Source organism: Thunnus maccoyii, chromosome 20 (genome assembly GCF_910596095.1).
Source record: "Thunnus maccoyii chromosome 20, fThuMac1.1, whole genome shotgun sequence".
Lineage (NCBI taxonomy): Eukaryota > Metazoa > Chordata > Actinopteri > Scombriformes > Scombridae > Thunnus > Thunnus maccoyii.
In genome coordinates, this window is record NC_056552.1 from 21,584,802 (window position 1) to 21,601,218 (window position 16,417).

Consider the following 16,417-nt stretch of genomic DNA (forward strand, 5'->3'; position numbering starts at 1 on the left):
AGAGGGGAAAAGAAAGGGAAGGTACATGGAGAGGATGGAAGGAAGGAGGGATAATGCAGAGAAAACAGCATTAAGAAACAAAACAATTATAATGCTCCACTATAGGGAAAGGTTTCAGGTGTGCAATCCATCATCAAGCTCTCTCTTTCTCTTTCTCTCTCTCTCTCTCTCACTCACACACACACAAACAAACACACAGGCTCATACACTTTACTAGCTTCCTGCATATTAAAATGGATGTGCAAGGTCAATGTCAAAGGCATTTTTGAGGCTTTATTCTTGGGCATCTGTGTGAATTGAGCTGGGAGGAAGCTCAAAAGGTGTGTGTGTGTGTGTGTGTGTGTGTGTGTGTGTGTGTGTGTGTGTGTGTGTGTGTGTGTGTGTGTGTGTGTGTGTGTGTGTGTGCGCGTGTGTGTTCACATTTGCATGCATCTGCCACCTTATATCCCTACTTTCCATTAAACTTATTGTCTATCTTGGCGATTTTGATCATCTTAAGATATCATATCCCACATGCTTTATCTGTTCATGTCTCTTTAACATTTATCTGAAAATACAGGCTCCAAATACTTATGGAATCAGGTGTCACTACGCCTTGGGAATATAGAAATCGCTTGTCGTTTTGATTGATCCACCCCTTTCTAAAATGGATGCCATAGAGCCCTGTGGGCCGTGCTTAGCTAGGAGAAGACGAAGAAATGACAACTGCTGCTGGAACTGTCACAGGAATAATGAAGGTGATGGAGGGGTAGAAATTTCAGACGTTCGCTCCCATGTTGTCCTACAGTAACATCAATGCTGGGGTAGCAACTTGCCCAAAGGAATAAAGTGAAGCTCATCAGTCATATATATCACACACACAAACACACTCTCACACACTGGCTTGTTATTAGCAGGTGCCATCAGTGTGGAGTAATCATAGGTGTGCTGTTAAATTTCAGGCAGTTTAGGATCAGAAGAATGACTATTGGTGCTTAGCTGCCATTCGCAAGTTGGTGGAAATATTCTGGCAGTATTTTTTATTATGCATTAATCAGTTCAGCCTATAAAAGTCACTTCTAAAACCCCATTTTAAACTTAATTTCTGTCCCAGTTCCAAAATTATCATTTATAAGCCGTGGCAGAAGAGGCACTCAGGTCATTTACTAGAGTAGAAATATCACCATGACAGAGTTCAACACATAATATTTTACTGAAGAAAAAGTATTTGTTATTTATTTACTTATTTGCTGTTTTGCAGAAAGTTAGATGATGTTTATTCCACTGTACACTAAATATCAAGCAAGAATTAGCAGGGGATTAGCATATTTTAGCATAATAATTGAAACAGGGGAAACAGCTAGCATAAAAATATGTGTACCATGCCTCTAAATTTTACTATCTTGTTTGTTTAATCCGTACACAAACAGAAGCCTGGCCAAAAATAGTAAAACCACTCCCAGTAAAACCTCAGTGTGTCATTTTTACATCTTAGTTTTTGTACAGATTAAACAAATGACTAAAGGTTAGGGTTAGAGTTTAATCTTTGAATAGTGCCAGGCTAGTTATTTGCCCTTCTTTCCAGTCTTTATGCTAAACTTAGCCAACAGTCTCCTGGCTATAGCTGCAAATTTACCATTAGATATGAGAGGATATTGATCATCTCATCTGAGTTGCTGCAGGAAAGTAAATAAGCATGTTTTCTGGTTGAGGTGGAAATAATTTTAATATACTGTTAGGTAGTTTAATGTATAGCAATGCATCATCTTTTTTATTGGCTGATCATGTTGTATATGTAAAATTTATTCTTGTAGTAAAAGTATGTTATTCGGCAAAGCAAATAGTGTTTTTTTCCGACCATTTATTTTGTATAAATATTTTTAAAATTATTTGTTTTTGGGAAGAAAAAGAAACATGTCAAATACCAGTACACAGGTCTGTTACATCACTATCTCAGTCTCTCTACTCTCCTCTGCTGTTACATCTATCAGCAGGTCTCAACAAGGGGAGTCACATCCACCTGCTACATGACGCACATTTCCTAATTTGGACATCACTCCCGGAGTTGGGGGTGTTCCCCAGAGATAAAGCTGAGCTACTGACACATGCGAAGTGCTCCCAAGGGACTCTCCATAACCTGTTGTTCCCCTTCTCCTTTCCACAAAGTTAGGTTGTAAAAAATACATAGTAAATGAAAAGTGCAAAGCAAGAATCACCTTTGAAGTTCTTCCCTACATGTTACACACTGTGCTGTCTCTATGTTATGGGCGTATAAATAAGTAGAGGTCTGTCAGCACATTGGTGATGCACTTGGTTTTAGCTCAGTAGTCAGTGTAGTCGTCTATGATCTGGGAGACTTGAGTTTGAGACCCAGTGCAGAGACCTCCTTTATAAGATAGTTTATTCATAAACACGTATTTTAACACTTTAATATCCTAAAATTAAAAGTGTAATAAATACAAAAAATTGATTTTTACGCCTATTTCCACTTTTATTCAAATACAAATATAAATAATTTTTCTGCCTCAACAAATATAGATACAAATACAAATACTGGGCTCTCTGCACATTCCTAGTAGTAATTATAGATAGTTATGTAAATGTAGTGGATTAAAAATTACAATCTTACCCTCTTAATTGTACTGAAGTTAGGATAAAGATAGCAGATGAAATGGAAATGACTATATTACTAACCAATAACATATAACTAGCCAAATTTTGTGTCATTTCTTATTACAATATCACAATGTCACAAGTTACTATATAAAGTTGTTTAAGCTAATGATATACATTATCGTATGCACTGTACATGTGTATTGTGGGGTGTCCTGACTCCTGCAACCACTGGTCCATGCTGTGGGTTGTAGTCAACTACTTGAGGACAATATGAATTTAGGATCATTATTTTTTCAAACTTAAAAGTCAACAGTCAAGAAACCCTACAGTGCACTTCAGGCCTGTGTGTATTTGCATTTGTGTGAGTATGTCTGCACAGATTGCTTGTTTATTTTCAAGGGAAGGAGAGCAGCCAAGGTCAGCCAATGATTATTGACAGAGATTATCATCTGAGAGATGATGGATGGCAACGCTCTTTATGGATCAGTTCACTCCATCACACTCTTTGCCTTCCTTCTCAAGGGGTTCCAGCAGGAATTTTGCTAGTCAAGGTTTTAGTGGCTCATAAAGTCATATAGTTAATATTGTGTGTAATATCGTTGGTCTGATGGGTTGCGTTTGGGTCATTCATGGAGGTGAAAGTTGCATTGTTCTATTGTATTGTTCTATTTCCAAGAATGAGTGCAGACCACATGGATTAAACATCATATATCACAAACCTATTTCATTTATTTTTATTTGAACATACTATATACTATGTATATATGAGAAACAAGTCATGATATAATTCCCAGAAGTCGCCTAAACCTCAACAACCTCTAATGATCTTGATGAAATTCCAGAAAGTACTCATACCACAAAGACAAAATAAGTTTTTTTGTGTGTTTTTTTTTGTTTTCCTAAGCAACCCATATGAGGTACAAATTAAGTGAAAGTTTTCTGATGTGTCACCTTGGTTTGGTAAATTTTTGCAACTAAAACTGCTCGGTGAAGGTTAGGGAGAGATCATTTCCATAGTTAGACGAAATCAACAATGAATGTTTGTGGGAGATGAGATGCAATTGTGGTCTCCAAATTCAAAGTCGGACGCTTTGTATTCACAATAATGACCTCCTCGCTAAAGGTGTGTTCTGAGTGACTGCAAATTTTAGATGTGATGCAATCACATATAAAGTCAATGCAAATACAAAGATGGACGTAGTATATGCACTAATTTGACCATGGTGGCTCAAATTTAGGTAAAGTCAATGCAGGACTCCAATTCATTAAAATTGAGGGTCAGTAAAAAAGGAAAAAAAGGAGAAGGGTCTGGGTGAAAATATGAACATTTTTCTGTCTCTACTTCTGCCCTTTAGTCTGGATTTTTCTATCTTTTAAAGTTGTTATTTCTTGTCTTGTGCAGACTTTTTTGCAACCACGATGTAATTGCCTCTGGTAACAAAACTCTCTGCGTCCCTACTGTGACAAAGTTCTCTACCTTTGTCTGTCTTGTGCTCTTGGCAAGATGTAATTGGATTAGGGGAGGGTGAAGGAAAGCCTTGTGGTTTACTCTGGTCTTCTCGTAGCTGATAAACACAGGTGCCAAGGGAGAGGAAATTAACTTGTAGGGCAGATCATCCCTCTCTCCATCCATCTCTTTTTCTTCACACCTCCCTCTTTCCTCACTTTTTCCTGTGTGTTTTCGTAGTTTGACAGAGCCAGACTCGCTCATGGTGATTACAACTCATTAAACACACTTCACGGACTTGTCTGGCTGGAATAAACAATAGAGGACTTAATCCAAAACAGATTGACTAAATGCTGCCATATTTGAGGGGTCGGGGACAGAGAGGGAAAGTGAAGAGGAGGGACAGGGAGATGATGATGAAGTTAAATGTAAGTAAAGGAGAACATGGTTGGAGGGATGCAGATGCAGTAGGAGTAGAAGTGCTATGGAGGTAATTAGGCTTAGGCTAATTCTTCCAAGTGAATGTTGATCCAGCTGAGAAAATGAGTTACAATTGCCAACGTAGGTGTAATGAGTTTTTCTGTCTGACAGAGCTTTACATTTTGTGCTAAAAAAATACCTGAGGTGATATTACCCTGTGTGGCAGCACGGTGCAGTTGGAGGTAATTGCAATGCACATGTGTGGTTATGTTGTCAGGTGTAATACTAAAGCTGTAGTAATGTTAGAGCTCAGCACTTTGCCCAACTACAGTGGGAGCCGTTTAAGTTTTGCTTCATGAATTCCTTTTATGTAAGCTCCAAAGCTTGTGTTAAACATAATACAGTGGAACAAAATTACAAAACAAATTTCTCCAAGGTTAACTATAAAGCAATAAAAAGGCTATCTGGCTAGATAACATGAAACATATTTCAGTGAACTGTGAGTGTCCCAAACCATCAACGGGCAGCACAGATTAAAAACACAGATGCTCCCCCTAACACAAGTAACGTTAGCATAGAAAATAAGACGGTAACGTTAGCATGACATTCCTGCTGTTTGACTGCTACTAGTATGAGGATGTCAAGGTAAAGGAAGAAATGCTGAATGTTGGAAGATGTGAACAGAAGCATCTCAGGCTTTGCCATGACCTCTTGGAGGTCTTAAGAGTGCCATGCTACTTCTTCCTTTGCTTCAGCCAAACATTAGTCATTATTTACACAGCTACAAGAAGTTGCTTATCAGGAAAACGTAACCATAAGTCATTTTAAGTGTTTGAATAAATGACAAATGTTGTTGTAAATCTGATGAGGACAATTGCCCTTTGCATGCACGAGAAACAGATTTTGAGGATTTCCTGCTAACAGACAAGGAGAAAATAGTGGTGGCGGTAATAATAGTAATAAATAATCAACACATTTTTATAGTATCTTTAGCTTTTATGCAGCTACTGACCTTTAGCTTTGCTTAGCATCATGGCATAAGGGAGAAAGCAATGACATAATAAACAGACCTACAGTATTTACCATCTGTAAGATGGTAATAATAAAATGATAGAAATGTTTCCTGGATAAAAGCATTTGAATTAATTTTATTCATTATTGTCATACAGCTATCTTTAATTAGCGGGTTACTGTGATGTTTTGAGCAGGAAATGAAAACAGCTACACCTGCTCATCATTGCCAACAAATAACTCAATTAATTACCGTTAATGAAATAATGAAGAGAGTGAAGGATGGATTCAGCATCACAGTATTATATGGGATTTTATGAAGAAGTCATGTGGGTGGTATAAAAACATATAAGGCAGTAAAAGATGAATCAAATCAAAATCATACAAGGAGCTACTGCACTATGCCACTGTTTTTTTATCTGTTGTGTGATGTTTTATTGTATTCATCCCAACCTTGAACCATGTTCAATTTGGTAGCTGGCATGTTGCACAAGTTTTCCATTTTGCTCTTCTTTGTCTCATGTTTTTCTCACCTATTTTCCAGCCTTATTATAAATTCTCACAGTTCTCTGCCTTTTTCTGAACACTGACAGTCAAGTACATTAAAATTCCTCAGATTAACTTCACGTGTCTCTCTTCTTTTGTCTCCTCAGCTCTACTCCTTCTGTATGACGTCACTAACAAGACATCCTTCGACAACATCAGAGTAAGGAAAGCTTGTCTGTCTGTCACTTCTCTGTGTCTCTGTCTCTCATTATTCACTTCTTTGATATGACTGACTGCTGTTCTGAAATATACAGTTTTATTCTCTGTTCCCTTCAAAGCACCTTCAAGACAAATTATGCTATTGGTCAATGATGCAAATTCATGTGTCAAATTTCATCAATGTTAAACTCCATGCAAAAAATTTGCACAATTTTTCACCCCTGTACTGATTGCATCAAAAGGAACTGATTATGTTTCTGTCGATTTTAATGCTAATGTGACCAAACCTTTAAAAGAGGATAGAAATGGGCCATGCAGTTCTTAAGTCTTGATTAATTTATATATTTATGTGGCTAGCTTATGTTAACAAGATTCAGGAGTTGTGAGACCCTCATTTCTTTCTATGCGCTACAACCAGTCTGAGTCTTAACTTAGGAGGGTTAGAGGCTATAAGACGCTCAGGATGCTCTGGAGAAACCTTGGGACAATCTGAAGGCTACTTGCTGACAAAGCCTGCTTGTACTATTCAGACTGTAAAGTTTAAATTACTTAAGTGGCTGTTGAGTGTTGACGGTTCTCTAGATTTACTGTACTGTATGTCACAGTAGTCTGATTGTCACAATGATCCTCTGGACAGATGAGTATAACGTCAAATCTGCCGAATGCTTTCTTTTCATATAAACATATAATTTGCTAGTATGAGCCAAAATGGGCTTCTTTGAGAACTTTGGCTTTCAACTGCACTGACTTTCTCAGCCAAAGTTCTCAAAGGAGCCCATATTGGCTCTTACTAGCAGCAGGGATTGGATGGTGAGGGGGATGAATGATAAGGGCAGTGAGAGAGGAGGACCTCACTGGCAACAAATGAAGCAAGGTGACAAAACTGAAGAGTGCAGGGGTGCAGATTAGAGCTCACTTTTCCGCCAAATGGACACATCTCTCTGTAGTTGCAGCATGTCTCCTGTGAGCTCATTTCCTACTGTGATTTTCCAGCCATCTCCTGCCCCATTCGGCGCCACTCCCCTCGTCCCTTATAGATGCATTACTCTCCTTTGATTAATGCAGAGCAGAGTTAAGAGCAGAATATGGCCATTATGAAAGTGTATGTCTTACACATCAAGGAAAGAAATGGCTCCACAGCCATCTGGCAGGCCTGATGCACTTACATCTGGAGCCTGTGTGTATGTGTGTGTGTGTGTGTGTGTGTGTGTATGCCTGTAAGGGGGGTCTGTATGACCTGGATGGGCATCTGTGCTCATGCAGGTGTGTGTCCAGGTGCACAAATGCCTTCATTAACAGAGGATGAAGAGCCGTCCCTAGAGAGAAACAGACACAGAGTTTAGCGTCTCTCCAAACAGGTGGTTATCATCATTAGGAGAAGGAAAGATGATGTAAAGGGATAAACAGTAATTTTTTAAATCACACACCAACATCCAACAACCTAATCTGCTACTCAGCTTACATAACATGACATAAAAGGTATTCTTTGGACAGTTTATGAAAGCTATAGTACATTTGGTTTAAAGACAGAAGGTCTTAACTAGAGCTGTGCAGTTACCGCATTATTGCAGTAATGCAATCACATCACACCCACTGCAGAGTCAAGCGGATCACGACTTCACCGCTGAGTGAGTGGCTCAAGTGATGGGACATTAGTTATTTTCTCAGGCTTGACATAAAGAATGACATGCCTGCCAAATGCCGACCAATGTTCCTGCTGCAAAGTCAGCCTCATAAGGACAACACTTGAATAAAGATAGACATTAAGACTATAGAGGCTATAAAGAATAAACTACTACAGGAATAAATGCATTTGAAAAGTTTATCGTATTGGTCTGAATATAAGAGGGTCATCTTATGTTAAGGGTCTAGACAATGTTCACAACATCAGATATTCTCTTTGAATGGATAAAGTAGCATTAATTTGTGGCATTAATGTTGCTAGGCTAGTGAGTGTCTTAAAGTCTGTGAATGTGTTAGTCATACATTCATGATGAGTGAAAATGAGTCCAAAGCATCCTCCAACATCTCTACTACAGAAATGGAATGTGTCAAGCTGCCAAATACCACTGTGACAGATGATAAGGAGCTCAAAAAGACAAACAGACAGTCTTATAAATGCTAACTTCAGAAGAAAATAACTTTTGACTGCTTCCAAGAGCCTTGTAGGAGAGTGTGTGAGTATTGAAAAAGTATTTTTCCAAAAACAGGTTTTTATTTTATAACATCTGAGGTTTATTTTATTTATTTTTTTTACCATGACAATTTGAATGGATTTGCTAATTTATGCAGTAAGGAAAAAATCAATACTGCAGCAGCTCTAGTCTTAGCTACATCATGTGTTTTGACAAACTATAACTTTTGCTGTATTAGTTTATCAAGGTAATGCTAATTAGTTGCATTAGATATAAAAAGATGATTTATAGTTGCAGGGTTACAGGGTTAACAGAGTAGCTACACACCTAGCCAAACAGTAGCTATGCTGTAGCTGACGTTTCCGGCCTCCCCCTCTCCTTTATATCTACAGTTTATATTAATCAGTCGTGATGTGTGACTTATAGATTACCAGAGATATTAACTATGCAAAACAGCATTACCATCATCTTTTTAAAATGGTTAACAGAAATTTGTAAGAGAAATATAAATGACCATAAATACAAAATATATAATATTACAATCAACTTTTCAAAGTATTATTAGTAAAGTATTTAGCAAATATGATCTTTCATCTCTTAACCTAATGGGTAAAAAGGTAGACTCTTATTGTTTCAATAGAAAGCTACAAATTCTATACTCTTTATGAGTCATTTTGCCCACACAATATAGGCAAATCTCTTTCATCTTTTGATATTTATGGTTAACCCTAACTGCATCCCTCCATTTAAACTAATACATTAGTGATGAATAAATTCTACCTGTATCACTGATAATAATAATAATATATAAATAACAGCATTATAACAGGATAAATATCTCTGTGGTTTAATGAGACAGTTTTCAGTGCAGGTTTTCAGTTAGAAATGTGTTGACTTCAAGCTCATCAGGTTTACTTTCTCAGACTTCGTAAAGCTCCAGAGGACCTTATACAACTGTTTGAACAGACTAATTAGTACTAACCATAATTACTAAATTACAGTAACTTTGATGTGTAAAATCAGTGGTTTGTCCCCTTGACCAACATAATTGTACACCAGTGTGGTTTTATAACATTTTGGTGAGGCAACCACTCTTACCATGCCAGATTGTCAGTTTAGGGGTCAATGTGACACCTCTATTGGTCATGTGTGTTTACACCATACAAATTCAATCCACCAATATTAAGCTCTGCTATGGAGAGAAGAATTTTGCCTCAGAAGATGAATCTTCTTTATCCCAACATGATTTTCCTCTAAATTATACAAACTAACACAAATCCATCTCCTCCTCCAGTGTCTCTTAGATCACATGTTTCGTTATATGTAGTATTTATTATATTCTCTGTATGTATTAGCATACACCCAATTCCACAGAGGGATTTATGCTTGTATGAGGGGTCAGCCAGGTAGCAATTTAAGTTACGCACATGGCAGCATTAGCATAAAAAGCAGCTCTGAGGCTCAGAGGCAGATGTAGATACAGAGGGTGGCTAGTGGACAGTCGCTGTGTGTGTCTGTGTGTGTGTGTGTGGTGAATATAATATGAGCTGTAATCCCTGCAGTGGAGTAATAGGGCACACCTGTTTAGCACAGTGCTGAACTACAACCTGTGAGAAGCACACACACAAAGGCAATTTGGGCTTGTTAATGTTAATCAATTCTAATTACAACAATTGAAGTGCAGATTGTGCAGGCCTATTATTAGCACCCACACCCTTTGGGCTTTTCCCCCTGAGGTGCAGATTTTTCTTTTGCATTCACCTGTTTTATACTTTTTTTTTTGTACGCAATCCAGCAGTGCACTATAATGAGTTACTGCCTTTTTTCCACTGTAGCCCACCCACCTGTTCAGAGTAGGTCAACAGCACAGCCATGATCCTGTCATTTTTGTGACTTTGGTGTGTGAGGCAGGTGTTTTATTTTATTTTTATTTTATTTGTTTATTTGATAGGGACAGAGAACATTAATGAACATCAGTATACAATACAAGATGTAAACATGCCAGAGTTAGCAAAAAATGCTAATTTCCATCTGTAGTCCCTAGGCAAGTAACAGTCCCTAGGCAGGTAAAGTCACACATATGTCATGATTGATGATATGAAAGACTCCCCCCCCCCCCCCCCCTTTTCCAACACCTGTTTTTGGAAAAACACACTTTCACACTAGTATTGTTGAAAAAGTTTCCCTGAGATACAACTAATTCAAGGACAAGAGACATGAAACGTGAAATATTTCCTCCACGGCAGAATGTCGTGTCGTGTATGTTGTCTATCAGACACATACTCACACTCTCTCCTGTCAGGCTCGTTTAAGCAGTCAAAATGATTATTTTTGTCTTTTGGAGCTGTAGCCTAATTCTTGGCTGTTAGACAGATGATTCAGGCCATGGTGCATTTGACGTCAGAACACACTTTTGACTCATTTTCACTCGTCATATACAATTTTATAGCTCCAAATACAGTGCAGCAGTGTTTCTAGTGGCTGGACGAGCACATTGGCTCAGTCAAAGTTGAACAAAGGTTAACTCTGACCTGTGTAACCGCCGCAGTCTGCTGGACATCACACCGAAACAGGAAACAGATGCTTGAATTTGTCTGTTGGACGGGCTTTAATGGAAGTGAATGGGAATTGTAGCACATATTTGTTGACTGTAAACACCATTAACACCAGTACACTCTCCATTCAAAAAGGATGTCTGATCTTGTGAACAGCATGTCTAGTCCTCGACTATAAGAAGACTTTTCACTTTTTAAGATTATAGAGTCTTTCAGCTCATTGTTTTGGTTCAGTCTCGCCCCTGTCACAGCATTATTTTCATCTGCAGCAGGGAGCGTTTTTCTCTAATAAATCCACTGTACTCTACCTGCCCAGCACCAAGGGACAGACTAAGTTAGCTGCTGCCTGGTGAACAGAGTGGAGCATTTATCAGTTAGGGTTAAAGCTTTTAATAACTGGTTACAAGTTAGGTAGTTATTGTGTTTTATGAATCAGTGAATGTCAGAGCAATAATCAGCGCGTTAGAGCTTTAATCCAGATGAATGCATACATGTGGCACACACAGCTCTGATCTTCTACTGTACATGTGCATTGGAGGGTACTGCAGCACACTGTATCAGCACACACTGTTGTCTCCCACAGTGTGAATCCATTAGCAGCAGAGCCTCAGGGTGAAGGCTTGAGAGCATCTGGATGATAAAGAGATGGAGACACTGTGTCCAGTGCTTTCTTACCGTCCATCTCTCACTCTCTTACACTGCCTCTCATGTTTTCTTTTCTTCTTTCACTCGTCTTTTCACTCTCTATACCATCTGTAACCATGACCACAGCCACTGCTGCTTTCTTTTTTTCTCCTGTTCTGTTTCTGTGCCTTTCTATTTCAGTATTCCAGCGTTTTTGTGCATTTCATTTCACGTTTCATTCTAACTTAACTCCAGGACATTTGCAGTTATCTTGATAAATATGCATTGTCATTGTGAAAGTAAGGATGAAACAAACATAATCAATGATTGTTTGAACGGAGAATGAAACTTGGAAGGACAACACACAAACAGTCAACACCATCTTCTTATTTTGTGCATGCATGTGTGTTTCTGTGCTTCTGCATAAATATATATGTATTTATATTTGTGTTTTTGTGTGTCTTGCACTGATAGTACGTGTGCTAAAATTGTGTTTTTTTTGTCAAACATCGGCAGAATTGTTTTTCGAACATTATAAAGAAAAGTACTCTGGAAAAAACTACATTAGAAGAATATCAGTTGGCGAGATACGTCAGTAATAACAAAGAAAAGGTATCTTTCTTAACAAAAGTTTATCCTGATGTGGGCGACACACGTCAACTCACCGTCCATCCGCTGGTTCTTCATTTTCAGCCCCCGTCTCAATTCGCTCCAGTTACATCCCGTTCAATTTACAACATGGCTAACAGCAAAGAGAACAAATGTTCGTGATGTTCAGTACAACTGACAGTGAGCCTGCCATCTGCAATATATGAAGGGTCTGAATCTGACAAGTTCTACATCTCTGTCCCTTTTCATGCGACAGCAATGAGGAATGAAAACCTTCACATATGAACGCTGTATCTATAGAGCAGCACACGGTCAACATGTCAAGGCTACACCGCTTTCACGCATGACGCAAATACACACAAGTGCTTATACACAATTAAACACAAAGCAGGTGCACATGCTATGCACACAAACAACTCAGAAACCTCTGTTATTAGTGTTGAGATGCAAGTTGCAATATCCTCTGTATAACTATATAATCTGTCATTTTGTTCATGTTTCTCATTGGTCAAGGTCATTTGTGCTTTACTCGTTGTCATGCCAACTGTTTCATGACTGTGAAATTGCACATGCAATGGGTTGTTTTTTTTGTTTGTTAGTTTCAATGCTGCAATCATTCTGCATGTCATTATCCCAGTTTTTGATTGGACCTTGATTATTACTCATTGTAGCATCCATAATGGTAGGTTTCAGAAGAATAAGAAGAATAAATAAATTAAGTAAAATAAAGAATAATGCATAATCAGGTGCACTAGAAGCATCCAAATCCTGGTGTGTCCCGATATGATTATGCTGCACATGTTGCAGTTTATATGCTAAACATAATCTGAATAATAACAGATAAATTAGCCAAATCACCACCAAATTAATGGACTTTTTAAACTGTTACTCATACTATATCTGTTATTGCACGCTTGTAAATATAGTCGTAATGCTTCAGCAGCCTGACGCCTTTAAACCCTTGAATCCTTAACAACCTCATATCAAGGCCTTACAGCTGCTATAGTAGCACCATAACCCATGTTGACCAAAGACGCTGTTCGGTTGCATGTTCGCGCTCACCCTGCACACCATATACACACACACACACACACGAATATATCAACAAGCACGCACACACGCAGACAGATTTTATTGGTATTGACCAGCGTGCTTGTGCACAGAGGCCACAGAAGAATCATTAAATCACTGAAAGCCTCCTCACAGCACGGAGGCTTTGTTGTTTAAAAGATTCTCACAACAGTAAAGTAAAAATCAATCTGACGTATACTCGCTGTCAGCGAGCCTGCAAAATGTTTGAGGAGGAGAAAGAAATGGAGCAGACTTTGTGTTCATCAGACAGTGTGTTGGTGCAAATATGATCGCTGGAGCGTCTTTTCACATCTTCTTCTTTCTTTAATAAAAAATGATTGTATTTTTTTCAAGTCTATCTTAATACGATACTCACATGTCCATATGTACGATTAAAGATTTGTATGTTGTTTTATCACCCCTTCTATCTACATTGGCCATGCAGTCATCCCTTCATGGCATGACTAGGCTGTAAAAGTTAGAGCGATCGTTTTTCTAGATTTGGTGACCTTTTAAATGGATTTTTCTCTTAAAAAAAAGAGTTTGTAGCAACTTTTTGGGCAGACGCTCTTATAGAAGATAGTTGCCAATATTCCTCAGTGATATGAACTCATCCTTGCTCATTGAGGCGGCAGGTTCCCGGACTGACTGTGCTCAGTGAGCGCAGGACAGCCGAACATTCAGTTGACCTCACAGCAGCCAACCAGAAAGGTGGAAGAGATCGATTCCAGTGTTCCATAACAAAGATGAAAGGTTTTTAGATTTATATAGATGAGATGACAGCCGCTTGAATGATAATATATAATAAAACTAGTTACTTGTTTTCAAGTTACTAGTTTTGATTGAAAACTTTTGTGTTTTTGGATAAGTCTACAATGCTGTGAAAGGAGTATTTTAAGGCTGTATTAAAAACTTTCCCCAACACTTTTGTGGTTGCTTTTAGCCTGTTTGGAAAGCCTGATTTCCACTTTTTTGTGTCCTGCTTTCATCCAGTTTAAAGTGGATGTGAATACCTGAGAGAGTGTGGTGTGTTGTTTGGGTCCTTATAGGCCACAGGATAGCGCAATTTCTTCAGCAGAGAGACAGCCGGTTTGTATGAGTGTGGCAGGCTGCTTGGACGTTTGACACAGTCACACTTCCTGCCTTCTGGTTAAACTACATGGCACGTTTTAATTGTAGTCTTGTCTCCCTTTCTATCACAAGGCACTAAAGTTGAGAAAAAGGTTTAGTAACAAGTCTGTGACGTGACAAATCTAAACAGTGATGAATTAACTTTTATCTGAAAAAATATTAGGAAAAGATGACTTTATTGAATTCTGTGGAGAACTCGCCAAAGTAGAGCTCTGGCAGGGACTTTGCTGTTTTTAGTGATTGAAATACTGCGGCAGGTGCTGTATATGGATCTCAAGTGCCCAAAACCTTTAGTTTGTTCACATATCTTTGTTTTTCTTCTTTTGAGAGGTGCTCTAAACATTCATGGCTTGAAACAGATGGAAAATTGACAGGTCTGTGCTGCAGTTCTATGGAGTGTCCACTGTTGGCCGCCATGTTGGAACGGTGTTTTGCCCTTCAGGTCTCCACGTCAGTGATACAACTGAATACTATGAATACTGGTGTTGTTAGCTAGCTAGGGCTAATGCATGTACTGTTTACTGCGCTGGCCATTTGTGTCAAATAAACAAAGACTGCAAAAACTCTCAAACAATCAAATGTGTGCAAACAAACATAAAGAGAAGAATCCCTCTGCAGTCAGCCTGAGCACATCTGAGTATTGAGCCAGTTCCTGCAACAAACCTACAAGTGACTATTAGGACATATCCCTCCACCACAGTATAACAAGAATAACCAAAGAGGAAATTTTGCATTAATAAAAGTGTAAGTTTGAAGATAATTTGATACTTGAACCACTTGATTTGGTTAACTCAGACTGCTGGAGGCTCATATTTACTTTGGATGATCTTTGTATTCATTTTTGCACAGGTTTGTGCGACTGTGGACTTTGTCCTTCATCTTTTATAGTGTAGTTGCCAGGGCCAGGATAGATGGCAAGAATAATTATAGCGACCAATAGCAGTTGAAGTGTACATATGGGCATGTGAGTATTGTATGAAGATAGATATCTATTATATGAATGTTCATTAATATGAATCATCAGGGAAGTAAATATGAGTCACTTAAAACAAATGGGGAACTGTCTTTTGAAAAAAAAAAAAAAAATTCTGGTTTTGCAATCATTTTCCAGCACAGCCACTCCTGTACCAACATAGATGTTGCTGAATCTGAGTGCTGGTTTGCCTAATTGAGCAGCAGGGACACCAAAAAGCTTTTTCAGTGAACAAAAAGAACATTGTTGATAGGTAGAAGAGGGTGGGTTTTTGAGGTCCTTTCTTTTGCCAAGCAGATAATGTAAAACCACTCTACAGCTCTCTGCCTCTCCACTCTGCTCTCTGTTTATAGCATCCAATCAAATCATGTTTGTCCTTCTCTCTCCCTCCTCTCTCCGCCTGTCTGTCTTTTCTACACACAAAGTCACAAGCGTATTTGTTGATTTTCTCCATTTACCCTCCTAGCCCTCACACTTTCTCTTACTTCTTCCTCTGTTTATTTTTCAGGCTTTCTCCCTTCTGTCAAGACTGCAGCTTTCTAAAACCAAAATAGATTTTCACCCTCCTCTCTAATGCTATCATTTGGCATTTCTTTTTCAATTTTTGGCAACTCATTAAAAAACATTCCACCTGTCACCACAGTGTATTAAACAGAAGTGGAAAAAAACTACTTGAAAACACCCAACGTCTGTCCCATGAATATGTAAAAGACAAGGAGCAGGAGATTAAGATGTGAAAGACTTGAGGTAGTTGGATGCTAATTGGTTATTCAGCCTTTCTGGGGGTTTGACAGAAACTTTAAGGCTCCATCTGCAGTTGGCTCATGTAGGACCTGGGAGAGTTCCATATTTATTGTTCAGAGAAATATCAAGTTGAAGCAGCACCCAGGTGGAAAATTTAACATCGGACCAGTCGCGCCCAATTTTTCAGGGGGAAACGTCCACCTAAACTCCTCAGATACAATCTGGAAGATGAACTGAGATCCAGGTTGCTGAACTTTACCTGATTTTTTCTGGTTAGTCCTTGAAATTGAGCAATATCTACCTCTCTAAACCTGGCTTCATTTGGATGAGAGTATTCTGTTATTTTTATGTTGCTTTGGGCATTTATGTTGAACTAGAAAAGTTTAAGGCAGATTGA

At 38.5% G+C, this 16,417-nt stretch overlaps 1 protein-coding gene across 5 annotated transcripts in view; it reads left to right on the forward strand.

The window, feature by feature from the left end:
• LOC121887208 (ras-related protein Rab-26) overlaps positions 1–16,417 on the forward strand; it is a 94,195-nt gene that overhangs the window by 51,684 nt on the left and 26,094 nt on the right. For 4 of the 5 annotated variants that reach the window (XM_042397848.1, XM_042397847.1, XM_042397850.1 and 1 more), the window contains exons 5-6: positions 6,127–6,179; positions 10,149–10,220. In XM_042397848.1, the coding sequence (XP_042253782.1) occupies positions 6,127–6,179; positions 10,149–10,220 (125 nt within the window). The remainder of the gene's footprint in view (positions 1–6,126; positions 6,180–10,148; positions 10,221–16,417) is intronic. The other variant, XM_042397849.1, reaches the window with a different exon arrangement.